The 14,195-nt window shown below is 40.4% G+C and overlaps 1 protein-coding gene across 2 annotated transcripts in view; it reads left to right on the top strand.

Moving 5' to 3' along the window:
* The first annotated feature begins 2,960 nt into the window (after nt 1–2,960).
* Nucleotides 2,961–14,195, top strand: part of col27a1b (collagen, type XXVII, alpha 1b) — a 64,166-nt gene continuing 52,931 nt past the window's right edge. The window contains exons 1-4 of one of the 2 annotated variants that reach the window (XM_040050408.1): nt 2,961–3,272; nt 3,467–3,598; nt 5,388–5,452; nt 11,102–12,402. In XM_040050408.1, coding sequence (XP_039906342.1) covers nt 3,546–3,598; nt 5,388–5,452; nt 11,102–12,402 — 1,419 coding nt within the window. In that variant the 5' untranslated portion in view covers nt 2,961–3,272; nt 3,467–3,545. Of the gene's footprint in view, nt 3,599–5,387; nt 5,453–11,101; nt 12,403–14,195 lie in introns of both variants that reach the window. The other variant, XM_040050407.1, reaches the window with a different exon arrangement.

Genomic DNA, 14,195 nt, shown 5'->3' with positions numbered 1-14,195 from the left:
TGCCCTGACAGCAATATGAAACTATCGCCGGCAATTATCTTAACTTAGATACGGAAAAACAATTTTAGGCCTATCAATAGGCAGGATCTCTGAAAAAAAAGAAAAGGAAAATTCACAAAAGGTAGGCGAAAATGTAAAAACTGAACAAAATCAAAAATAAAATAAAAATAAAGATGGATAAAAAATACCACATATCTTAAGACCACAACATCGCAAAAGCCTGCTAACCTTTGTTTGTTATTAGCCGAGAACTCGGAATAAAAAGTCACCGATGACAGTAAACACCCAGGCACGCAGGGGTGTTAATAAGTCCTTCATGGACTCTTGAGCAAAGCCATTTAATGTTTTAACAGTGATTACCAAAATTTTGAAATCAATATGGAACTTAACAGGCAGCCAGTGTCAGTTTGCCAGTACTGCAGTAATGTGCTCATACTTCTTGGTGCCAGTTAAAATCCGGGCAGCACAGCTGTGAAGCGAGCTCTAAATGATGCCTGTATAAAAAGCACTGAGACAGTCGAAGTGAGAAAAAAGACCTATAAATTACGTCCATCTTTCATATACAGTTTGTCTAAAGATAAAATAAAGCTCTGAAGCTCGTTCTGTAAAACGCTTTATTCTCTTACACAAAAGCTGAATTGCAAAAACAGCAAACTGGCAGATCTGTTGCACTTAAATAGACATGTTACCTGGTTTATATTTTAATGCTAAGCTGAGCTAAAAAGTAACCATCTGCTTCTTCTTCTTCTCATTTAACTCTTGGCAAGAAGATGAACAGGCATGCATCTAAGAACCCCTTGGCAGTTCCTGGGCAACAATTTGAGAATCACTTGCATAGGCTGCTGCAATAATCATTACAAACCCCATGAAACTTTACACTCCAGATTGAAGATCTTCCCCTAGGCTCTTCCACAGGACATAGCTCTCCTTGTCTGTAAACTAAAACGTGTGGTAACAAAAGCTCACATCCGGCGATGCTGAGACAGGTACATGGGAAGTGCTCTTTCAAGGTGGTGAGCTCCCTTCCTTCCTGGTCATGAGAGGACGAACTGTGTGGGGACTCTGTGCGAGGAGAAGAGATCCAGTTGCAGACGGCTGAATTGGTGCTCTGTTGGGTCTCCCCTGGACACTGTCATAGCGTGTTTGTTGAAGGCGGGTCAATGAGGACTTTATTTGGCAGAGGAATTTCGCAGCACACGACAGTACGCATGCACATACACACATACATGCACAAATTGGAATCAGTGCAGCCCTGCAACCCTGTTATAATGGTGAGAACGGAAGTAAACAGTGAAGAGGCAGGGGGTTAAAGGGGGCTGTCACAAAAAGCTGGTTTAATGGTTTAAATTTCACTTGATTAAATTAATTGTTCATTTGTCAAAGCGGAAATGTGTTCCTCGCTTTTGCTGGGGTTCGGTTGGAGTTTGATGGAACTTGACACAGACAGAGTAGTTGCGAAGCACAAACAGCAGGAGTGTTTACACTGCAAATTTTCAAATGTCAGACAGATTACTCTGAAAAAGTTCAGTCACACGTTTCACAAGAAGTTAAATATTTTCGTAGAGCGCAAGTGGATTGGGGGTGAGTCCACAAAAGTACTTTCATGTGGTTTTGCTTCACCTCAACTGATTATGTAGATGGAAAAAAAAACCTAATTCAAATTCCTGGGGGTTTCTGACTCTAAAAATGTGTAAATTGCAACAGTTTCAGGTTTTTGTGACATGCAGGTTTGGCCAATAATATCATTTGCTGACATAAATGAACAGAGGTATACTTTCAATATCAGCAGAAGTGCAGAACAACTGAGAACGCACACACAGAAAGGTGCAGAGCAGTTTTAGTAGTTTTTGCAGTTCATCAGTGTTGCTTTTGCTGGAATTTGGCAAATTAATAACTAGAAAGTAGCTGGAGGACCTGTTGTCATGTTGGCATTTTTGAAGCAAAGACTGACCCTATTTAGCCAACATGGTAGAGTTCTGGGTTATCACTAAATGCTTGAAAGCACGACTAGTAAGTTGCACAGATGTTTGCTATTTAGTAGGCTAACAGTAACAGACTAATAAAAAACTGAAAGTCACTGATAGCAAGCATTGTCATTTGTGAGATCAAAACCTGTGTGCCTGTGTTGGCACACTTATAACATGGCCACATCCTGCACATCTGGTAGAAACGACCTACAGAGACAATTCTGCTATAAAGTTGGACATTTTAACATGAGAATCTGTGGAGATTGCTGAGCCAGCCTTAACCACAAGAGGAAGTGCAGTAGTTGAACTTCTGCTTGTTCTTCATTTCTCAGCCCCACAGTTGCCATGAAGTAGTAAAGCGGTGAGGTCGCTATGCCAAAACTGCAAAAACAGTTTAGAAGTAGATCAAGTTCTGGAGGGGTGAATGCACATCCACCACCTTTAGCATGCAGCTGACTTGTTGTGGATGCTATGTGATTAGTTAGATTTCTAAACAAAAATACTCCAGGTTGTTAGTTGCTTTATATCCCTGTACTCTTAGCAGATTTGTGGCAAACTGATGTTGTAGGAGCATGGTGAGTATAACTGGAGCTTCCAGGTGCTAAAAAACCCTTTACTAATCAAATCTTTCTGATAATAAACCCACAGAATCTTTTCGCTAAGTAAAACAGTGCTTAGATCAGAATGAATTAACCTTTATTATTAACATTTACAACGCTCCTTTAACTCCAGCAAGATATGACAGTGAGCACCATTATCCACGTCATAAGTGGAAACATCTCAATCATCAATTATCCTTAACTGATCAAAGCCAAAACTAACAAGCAGGATCTGTTTTAGAGCTTTGTTTTTATGTCTGGTCACCATATTTCTACAGAGGGCTTACCATCTGTTTCTAAAATGGTTGCTGTGGCCCAGCAGATGCTGCAGATGTGATTGTTTCTAGCACATCACAAAAGCTACACGATTTTCAGTGATTTGATCGGCAGTACACAGACACACGTGCACACTGACAGGCTGCTGCTTTCTGAAATGACACACCTTTTGCTGAAGGAGCGCCTGAAAACCGCGTGTAGCTCCAGATTTGCTTCCCTTGGATGTCAGCTGAGGGCGACAGAGGGAGGTGTTGTCCCCCCTCTCCCGCTTCTCAAGATTTCCCTCAGTCCACAATAAACTTTCATTTTGGGAAGTCGACACACACATACACACACCGCTGGGCTTCTGCATCTTGTCCTGCATTGATTCCCCGGGAAAGCTGGACGAGACTTTAACGGAAAGACGGAAAGAAATATCGGAAGCGCACAGGTGAAGCTCTGTGGAGCGTCTTTTCTTTTCCTTAAAAAAAATCACATTGCTGTTATCTTCTGGAAGGAGACTCAAAGAATTAGAGGCAAGACAATGGCAAAAAGAAGCTTTTTCACTGCTGGTTAATCCCGCATCGTTTCACTGTTTTATTTTTGCTGTCTTGCACTTTTTTACTCTACGCGCGACTCTTCAAGGGACACCTGGGATGGAAAAACTTTATCTGCCTCCTCTGGACTGTAGAAAAAACTCCCAAGAAAGAATGAAGTAACCGCTATGGAGCCGGATAATGCCCCGTACTCCAAACTGAAAACCACTGGAGTCGGGGGGTGAGTCGACATATTCAGAAGTGCATAAATGAGCACTTTTCTTTCTCACTTTTCTGAATTAAAGAGGGATTTCTTTTTTTTTTTTCGGGTTCCCCCGAATCCATGTCCTTTCGAGAAAGATGTTGATGTCTAGCAGCACTGATACAAGCAGTATGTTTTACAGTAGTTGTTTGAAAAAACTTGTGACAGCATTTCTTGGGTTACTAAGACAAATGACTTGAGCTTTTAGAGGTATTTGTTTGAGAAATCGTGCAGAACAGGTGGTGTAATTAATGGCTTGCAGAGATAAGCATGTGGAAACTATTTTCTCTGCTCTTAACATCAGTTCAGTGAAAGCCAGTGTAGTCTGCTGCGCTGTTCTACAAGTTCTGCCTTTGCAGCTTGTATCTGAATGAGCTGCCAAACGATCTGGGACTGATTTAAGGGAAATGTATGAGAGGAGGAGACACTCCTCCTCTTCCTCCTCCTCCTTTTCTCTCCTCCCTGCTGTGCATCTTACTCAGCTGGTTGGCCTGGCTGACACAATGGGAGGAGATGTCCTATAAAAGTCCAGATGTTGCATCACATAAAATCTGCAGGACATACAGGAGGCTTGGTCACAAGTGGCACATACAGTTTCTGCTGCTGCTGTCAGTTTAGCGAGATTACAGTGAAGGTGGAAGGACTAAAGCTTTCTGAAGATCAAACCAGCATTCATTGTGCCAGTGGCTGACCAGTGGTTTTGTGGCTCTTTGGAGAAGAACCACAAATGTGAGAATTCCTGAAAATGCTTTAATTATAGCACTTGTCACTAAGTGTGTGCCACTTCAAGCAGCACTTGTACCACATTCACCCAGATTCGTCTGCTGCATTTAAAGCCCAAATGATGTGACGCGTGAAAACCTGATATTATCATAGAGACAGCTGAAATTCACACCCATTTGAGATAATTCAGCACCTTTAGAGCAGCTCCATATGAGTAATCAGCATCTCTTTTATCACTTGTCTTGACATATAAATGTCACAGAAAAATCAATGGTGTAAAATTTGCCGTGTGCTGCTTGATGTTGGATATTAAGTGGCACTGTTGGCCTGTGAAAACAGAATTGATCTAAATCTAGTTGAATGATTACACGTCCCTGTGTAGGCTGAGAAAAGCAGCTTTTTCTCACTGCTGGGTTTAGATGAAACCCCTTTTAAAACCCACAGTCCAAAAGTGCTCGGCTAGGCTGCAGTTTGCCTCAGATAAAAGTCAGATGTTAGCGATAAAACACTGACATGTGAAACACTTTTTTTCCCCAAAGCATTTGTCTATCTTTCGCTTGGCATTGTGGGTTTTAAGGTGATGTGGTGCATCTTTTTTAAAGATTGTCAGAGGTGGCCTTATGGGAGCACTTACCTGCCTCTGCTGGGCAGTAGCTTATCTGGTCAGGCAGCAAGATAAGCCAGAGCTTGCTCTCTTGAAGCAGATGTTAGACTGTTTGAAAAAGCAAGGGCTGCTGCTGCTGATGCTGCAGCAGCACCTAACATGACTGTGCCAGATGGCTCTCCAGCTAACTTAGTATGTCACTTTGCTTACTTAAACTGGTAATGTATCCTGCAAATTATTTCACATAACATTTTGCATTAAATTGGACTAAGCAAGAATGTGAAAGAGATACATTAAGGGCTCAGATGACGTTTTTAAGGAATTTATAGGTTTTTTTATGAAATGTGATTGAAGTGCACCTGAAAGCTGAGTTAATTGTAAAGCACAAAAATTACACAAACCTCTAACATCTGACATGTTTCCTTTTGTCTTTGTATTTAGGAGAGTTCTGATTCTTTGGACTTTACTCTGTTGTACCTGCTCTCTAAGGCTAACACAAGCACAAGGTAAGAAACTTTAAAGCAAAGGTGGGTAAATGTCTGTTATACATTTTCATTCAATGTATTTCTGAGCATGTGGTGTCACAAATATGCCTTAAAACCACTGAGAAAAAGAAAATTGAAATAAACTAATGAGCTGTAGAAGGCTGGGTAAGTATGTGGCCCTAACATGGACTTGTTATTGTGCAAACGTTTGTCAGTTTACCACTGTTTATTTGTGAATAGCATAAATCCTGCTCAGCTTTACCTTTATGAGCAGTGCAGTCTGCCAACTACACAGACTGATTCATTGTGTTTACTCTTCGCTGGAAACCATATTAAGTTGTGGTCGAATGTGGGACAGCCACATCTTCTAATATATGTTCATAGAAGCAGGAGGTTTCAATACTTATAACTTGCTGAATTTACCAAACCAATTTTAAAGTGGTTTGGTTTCATTGCTAACGTCTCTGTTACAGCGAAAACTGAACTGGTAGCTCAAATGTCGCACACAAAAACAGGTATTCTAATAATGTGCATTCAGATGTGGTTCAGACATTTATTTTGTTGGAAAAAAGATGAACCTGTGGACCTCTCTCATTCTGCAGGAGTTCATTTCTTTTGTTTCTAAGCTTCTAAAGCTCAGCAAACCTCATACCCCCTCTTTGATAACTTAATTAAAGTGTTACCTGACCTATCAGCCACACTTTGCAAAGTCTTGTCTGCTTGAAGTACTTTCGCACTTTCATATTGTGACTCACACTCAGCTGTGCATCGATGTCTGCTGCAGTTAGCTTGCTGTTACACATCTGAGAGGCCATTATCAGCTTGTTGTCTGAGTCTGCTGTCAATCAAAAATCCACCAGATTTTTATTCAATCGGCACTCTTCCCAGTTTCTCGATGTCATTTGATAACGTAAGCCACTGTGTTCCCTGATAGCAGTTTCTGGCAGTTTTATCTGGAACTCTGCATGCATCAGATGATATTTCCCTCCTGTGATGACTGAGTGTCTAGAGACCTAGTATTTTATATGTGTTAATTTGCACACTGTCAGATCCTAACAAAGCACAATTTTGTGCTTGCAAAAGGCTAAAATAGAAAAATAGTTTTGCTGTTACGCAACCCGGCAGATTGTTTGGATCATTTGCAAATAGATCACATGGAGCAGTCCTGCAGATATGAAATGTCTATGCATGTTTGGATGTTGTTGCCTGTACTTCACAGTCCAGATTTTGTTATTCTACAGCTTTTAGTCTGCATTGTTTTCTACATTTTGACATCAAACACCAGAAGAAATCTTCACTGTCAGTGTGCACAGGCCTTGAAGTTTAGTTCCTACAGTTACACATATATCAGCAGCCCGTGTGTTTTTTTCAGAAGTGTTCCCGATTGAGGTCAGCCAGAGTGCAGTAATCCCAGAGTTGATATGGGAGTTCGTTATGTATGTGTTGATGTAATACCAACCATCTTCTAGATGACAGTCAATCTGTCAGTGCCAGACACTGAACCAGCAAACCTTAGTGAAACTGACTGAGCAACTACATGTACTTCTGTTATGAAGTCAGTTAGGAAAGAAGCCTAAGACTGTTTTCAATAATAATCACGATAGTAAATAAAAAAGCATACATTCTGGGTGCAGAACCTCCCACAGTTTTTAATATGGAATAGTAAAAGTTTAGCCATGGCCAGCTAAACCACTGGTAATATACACTGCCCAGTAGATGGATTATTGTGCCTCATCAAAGGCCAACAAGCTTCTCTCAGATGAGAAATTTAGTGAAAACAAAACCCTTCTTGTACTTGAAGTTCTTAAAACACATTAATTTTTAGCTCATATGACCAAAAGGATTGTTGACCTCATGCTTTAACGAGGCATCCATGCCCATCTGACCATTCACGCACAAATTAGTCCTCTTACAGTACTGTATGGCAATAGACATATTTGTCTTTAAGGATACTTTACCATTTTTGCAAGGATCACTTTTTCTCTTACTAAGCATCAGATTTTAGTGAGACTTCCACAAATCGTCTTGCACGTATTCACCAAAACTGTACCCAAGGTTGTGGTCGTGGTCACATGCGTCAATTTCTGAACAATGACCTGTGAACTGTGATGGATTGTAAGCATGTTGAGCTACTACGTCACTGACGTTCTGGTTCTTCAAAAACAGGCTATGGTTTTTGGTTTTTTTGTAGTCATCCTACAAGTTTTGACCAAAAGGTTCTGAGAACTGTCTTACCATATTTGTGTTTGGTAATTCTCACATCAAAAGACATCTTCTCTTGCACACATGGACAGTTTTTAGTGACTGCTGTGTTTAGCCACCAGCCAGAAAGAGCCTTTCTGTGAGGAGTTTTCAAAGCTTGCATGGGTTCTCCAGGTATTCCGGCCTCTTCCCACTGTCCAAAGACATGTGTGGGTTAGGTAATTAGAAATTCTAAACTGGCTATAAGTATGAATGTGAATGGTTGTCTGTTTCCGTGCAGCCTGTGCAGTGTACCCTGTCTGTCACGCGATGACAGCTGGGATAGGCTCCAACCCCCAATGGATCTCCTTCAGTGTGTCGAAATGGCAAACCACTAGCCTGACTGTTATTTTTAGAAAATGGACAAAGATCCATGAAGGGAAATCTGGTGAGTGGTTGAGGACTTGAGCAAAGATTGTTTATGTCACGAAAAAACTCCTCCGTTTTCAAAGTGCTCTGAGCAGGCGCCAGATGCTACACTGGCATGTGTCACAATTAGGACGGTTTCCTATAAACGCTCCCTCGGATGCCTCAGGATGTTACTGTAGCACTCCCTGTTGACACTCTCACCCCGAGGAATTAATTTTCTGTGCGTAAACTGAAAAATGTTGAGAAAAATCCAGAACATTTCACATATGACACGCTACCTCTGGGCTTGTAAACTGTGGACTCTTGAATGGAAAACTGCTCGTAGCTGGAGACCCAGATCTCATCACAAACAATAGTCATGTGAAATTTAGGTAAGGTTTAAACAGAAGTTGATGTTGCCTCTCAATGCAGGTTTTAGGTCTTTGGTGAAAATGTACAGCACACAGTATAAGTGGTCAGAGCACCACTTCCTGAGAATGATCTAAAAATAGCAGTCGTGGTGAAAACCATCTGGTGATGGCAGAGAAGATGACCTTGAGCTGGAGATTGTCTAAATTGAAATAATGTAAGGATTTTTACCTACCTGTTCCCAGAACTTTTTGATCACATCACATAAATGTAAAGAGACATGATTTGTTATTCAGTGTTGTTGCTTTTCTTGATGGTATCTATAAAATAGACATTTTTTGTCTCTGCTAGAATATTTTTGCTGTCAAGCTGTTGCAGAAAATACAGAGTCTACATTAGCAGCATACTAATAGTGGAAATGTATTAATCTTCCCCTGCTTTCTGTGAAAAGTTTTTGTTTTGTTGTCTGATACACTTGTACTTTAACTATGCGTGTCTCCAGGATGTGTCAGACTCAGTTCTCAGTTATTATTTTTTTCAGCTCATCAGGAGGCCACAAAAAGCCAGAGGCAGCCCGCCTACCCGCTTAGATTTAAATATGCAGTGTAAGCCCTGAAAGTACATCACACAATGAAAGAACAATTTTGCTTTCCTCATACCATATTAACAATTCAAATCAGTTCTATATAAGAAATTTGACTGAAGAAGGCTTTTGTTCTTGTTTCACTTACTGTTTGATGTGTCTTTTCCATGTGTGAATTTTTCAGTCGAGCTGACCTCCCGCTGCCTGCACATACTGAGCTGGATTTCCCGCCTCCTAGCGGGACTCGTGTCTATACTTGTTTTTCTTCTGCTGAGCCAGAATTTATCACTTAGCGATTTATATTTGCTAAGTGAAAAAGAATGGGTATTTACAATTTCTATGTGAGCTTTTAGTCTAAGAAGATGGGGAAACGTACAGAGAAGATTAATACATAATATATATTTAGCATGCGCTGATTGGTTTGAGATTTTTCAGCCCTACTAATTTAAACAGAAAAAAAAACACCTATATTTAGAATCACTGATTACCTAAATTTATGGCTAATAATAGAAAATAATATAATAATGTGAAGTCAGTCTGTTTTGATTTGAAGAGTTCAGTCCATTATATTTATAGTCAAAAGAAAAGGCTAATCCATGAAGTCAGGCCTGGCATGAAACAGGTAAGTTGGGATTGACATAGTTTAAATAGTGTAGCTGAGATTTGCCAGTTTAATGTGTAGAATGGTGTGAGCTGAGCTATAATGTGGGTATTGAGATCCAAATCTACTCAGTTTTGTTCATCACACGCTGGTTTATATCATAAAGATCCTGCAGTATTATGGTCTGATCATATAAACAAGCACTTGATGATAATGGGGAGGAAGAACTAATGATAAGAGACCCGTTGATGTGCTGAGATTGTGAGCTGACTTTAACGTCTTGACCTGACTGTCCGAAGTAACGATGTGCTTGATGTTTGACTTCTAAAGATGAGTAAATGTTATTTTTTCAAATGCAACATCGAAGTTAAAAGAATAAATAACTGAGACAACCTTGATGCTGTTATTTTAATGGGTCTCGGTTTGTGGTTTGGGACAAGCGGTGTTACTAAATGTATAATATTTCAGCTTTTTCTCTATTTAAATTTTGGTTAAATATAGGTTATAATGGTATTGGTTCATTGAAAGAATGTTTCTGACTCTATATTCTATTCTAATAGGTGGTAAACGGACTGGTTTTTATGTAGCGCTTTTCTACTTGAGCACTCAAAGCGCTTTGTACTGGTTGCATCATTCACACATCTAACACAGTCTTCTAACACTCCAATACATTGGCGTTAGTTTCTTGCCCAGGGATGTTTGGGATGCAGACAGGAGCAGCCATCGATTGAACCACCAACCTTCCGATCAGTAGATGAGGTCATCTAGCAATCGGAAGGTTGGTAGCTCTGCCTCCTGGTCACAAGAGAAATGGGACACTTTCCCAAGAGTGTACGTTTATCGCAAAGAGTTCTTTAGAAAAAAAGCACCCGTCTCTTGCTACAATGAAGTGTGGATTTAATTAAACTTTAGCACAAAGGTGTGGATCCAATTAGGTGCAATATACAGAATACACAGTGCTGTAATGGATCACTGTTACCCACATTTTCCTCCCTTGAGAAGCAAGTAGCAATTAAAACCCGCAGAAAATACAGCAGTGTGTTTTCATGAGCTTGGGCCCCTGTCAGAGCGATCATCTTTAATCAGCAGACATTTCCAGATAAAGCAAGATAGCATTTCCGTTTCTAATGCACCTCTTAAAAACCCACCACTTTCCTTTCCAGGGACTCGTTCAGCCTCCTTACCCTGAAATTGTTCCAATTAAGCCTGATGTAACGATCACACAATTTCCAGCAATCCCCAAAAGCAAATATGGAAGTGTGACCATATATTGGAAATTTTATGCAGTCTTTTAAAATTGTCTTTGCCTCAGGTTTTTCCATTAGTTGGACTTTAAACTTATGATGCCATGACGGGAATTCACATCTTAATAGATGATCATTTATATTATTGCACTTTTGTTTTTACTTGAATACAGATTGCATTTGAGTAGGATGCTAATAATCAGATTCTTGTGTAAATTTAATTAGCTTATTAATTGCACACAGAATTAGCTGTCCGCTAATGTTTCTTTCTTGTTTCCTTAAAGATGTAGATGTCTTGCAGCAGCTTGGACTTACTGGGCGAAGGACTGGCAGCTCCCCATCTTCAAGCTCTCGATCCATCCATCATGGCATCATCCCCTTCAAGTCAGGCGTTATCCTCACTGAGAGGGCACGCATCCAGGCACCTCTGCGCACTGTTATACCCTCTTCTTACAACCCCTCCAATCTCTCCCTTATCCTTAGCCTATCTGTTCATCGCATCAACAACGCTTTCCTTTTCTCAGCTCTGTCAAAGAAAAGAAAAGTTCAGCTCGGAGTGCAGTTTGTACCAGGGAAGATCCTTGTACACGTAGGACAGCAGAGCTCTGTAAGTTTTGACTATGATGTCTACAATGGCCAGTGGCACAGTCTGGCTTTGGATATTCGAGGCCAACAAGTGTTCTTACACACATCTTGTGGTAAGAAAAGCATACATGCAGATTTGCATTCTAAAAAACAGGAGACTCTGGATCCAGAGGGCTCCTTCCTGCTGGGCAAAATGGACCACAGCTCGGTGCCATTTGAAGGTGCCATCTGTCAGTTTGACATTTATCCCTCAGCCGAGGCAGCTCATAACTATTGTGATTACATTAAGAAACAATGCAGAGAGGCTGACACTTATCGGCCTGTATTTCCACCGCTGCTACCTCTATTTTCCACAGACCCAAACGTTACTGTCACTCACATAACTCCTCTCTCTTTGACGGAGATATCCAAAAAGGCTCGGACACCTAATTTGGCCTTCACCGAGGAAAACATGAGGACTACAGTTCTTCCTTCAACCAACTCCGTGATGTCTGTGTATATGGCAATGAGTACTCCAAAACCTGGTGCTGTGTCCGTTTCTCCAACAGTTCACCCAGGGCTTGAAAGCCCATCTAGATTTCCAACTCAGTCTGTTACAACATCTCCTGGGATCAACATGACTCCACCGAACCCCAAACCAACCTCACACGCCATAAAAAACACAAAGCAGGCAGATACCAACTCACCGCAACCTTCTGGAAAAAGTATACACTTACCTGTTTTTACCAGATCATCAGAGATGAAGCCGGCTCTCCAAAGTACAGCTGCTTCCACGCAGGGGTCTCCTTCAAACGCCTACTTTTCTAATAAAAAGCAGCTAACCACAGTAGCTCCAAAGAAACCCGAGCCAAAGGTGACCAGCGTGCTGGATGTCAAGCCCACCTCGCTCACTCCAGTCACTCCAGCTGCAACAGATGGCTTTCAAACATTTGACCTGGAACCGACCCAATTCTCTGCACTCGCTGGATCACCTGGACTAAAGGGCGAACCAGGACCGCCGGTAAGTGTGTCAGCTCTAAACAAACACAACACAAACATTTTGCTGAAATCCGTGAATGTCTGTGTTGAAATAACTGTAAAACGATTAGATGAGTGCATTTCTGGTGTTGCTGTGTTTGAATTCAAGCATTATTTTTTTTTTATCTTTGTATTGTTATATTTTAGCCTAGTCTATTAACCCTTTGTTGAACCACAATGACATCATAAGTTCAACAGGTTGTTGCTTCAATAATGGCTTATTTGCTGGTTCACTCTGTGATCTCCAGACCTGCTCTGATGTAAAAACTGATGCTGCTCTTTATTGTGTGGTTTTGTGAATCAGGCAGTCACCCAGCGTGTACTGTTCTGATTGTAGAAGTGCTGGTTGTGTTAATGATGGGGAGTTTTTAAAAATCCACTGAATCGTTTTATTTCATGACTTTGATAAAGTACTTGCAAGCAGTGCTAATAATTTTCAAACCTCATTTTTATTTTCAAAGCTATGGTGAAAACAGTCAGGTTCACAGTCGGCATTTGCCAGTCAGTGTTTGTCTTGGTGGAAGGGCCGGCAGTGAGGTGTTAGATTCCTTTGGGAGGGAGTGGGACTGCTCAGAGAACGAATACTTTTAAAGCAGGGTCAAAGGTAAAAAGGGATAAAGCACTTGTGCCCAGTTACCTATTGGGACTAAATATTTGAAGGCCTTATAATATAATATAAATGTTACACTTGCATACAGGGCAATAATAAATACAATTGTATTGTTGCGTTTCTTACTAGTTATGTTGTCTGAACAAGTTGCTGAGTTTGGCTTATAGTCCAATTTAACTTATCTTATGTGCCATTTATTATTATTTTTAAATTCTGATGCCACTCTGCTGGGATACAGCTGACGTAAGTGGGCTGCTTACAGGAGTTTCACGAACTTTGTTTTGAAAATGTGGTTATGATAGGCTCAAATATAAAGTATAAATCTAATCTGAAGTGATGATTAGATGATAAAAGAAGGTTTTAATTTCGAAGAACCAGAGTCTATTTGGATCTTGAAGCTTTTGGAGCATTGAGATACATATTGTTTGTTCACATGAATCAGATAAATATACATATATTTCAGAAAAAAATAGACAATACAGAGAATACCGATGTCATTGTAAAGTTCAGTGTTTCAGTTAGATAAGTGATCTTTTTTTCATGTTACCCTGTATGAAATTATTTCAACACCGATGTATACAATAATATCATAATTTATTTCATCGTGTAATATTCTCAGGTAAAGACATCCATCCATCGATCTAACGAAAAGTTCTTGATGCCTAACCAAACCAGTGATTGTAAGCAAAATAAAAAAATTAAGTGCAAACGAAATTAATCGGCTAATGAAAACAAAGCCCTGGATTGATAACAGAGTCGGATCTCCTGGCTGGAAAACTTGTCATCTACACTCCTCCGACCTAAATATGTAGACTTTGTCTCTCTAAAATATAACAGTAGTATAACTCTTGAAGTCTGCTATTGCCTCATCAGCGCACTGATGGCAAGGGTTTCACTCTGGTATGACAGCGCTATCTGATGGAATGGCAGTATCTGTCACCCTGGGAGCACATTAAGAATGGCTATCAATTAATATTCTAATTATATAACGGAATATAAATTAGATTGGATATTCAATTGTCAAATGATTAATTGATTGTGAGGGGAAAAAAAAATTCTACAGCGCCAGCAGCAGTCTCTCTCTCGAGTGGCACAGAATGCGAGGGTGGCCGGGGGAGTTAACGACATGCGCTGCTCCAAGTGTAAGAGATAAATAATTTCGCTTA

The sequence above is a fragment of the Simochromis diagramma genome, unplaced genomic scaffold (assembly GCF_900408965.1).
Source record: "Simochromis diagramma unplaced genomic scaffold, fSimDia1.1 OVJJ01000131.1, whole genome shotgun sequence".
NCBI classification, from domain to species: Eukaryota; Metazoa; Chordata; class Actinopteri; order Cichliformes; family Cichlidae; genus Simochromis; species Simochromis diagramma.
Note: the sequence above shows the minus strand (reverse complement) of the source record. Positions and strands in the feature narration are given on the sequence as shown.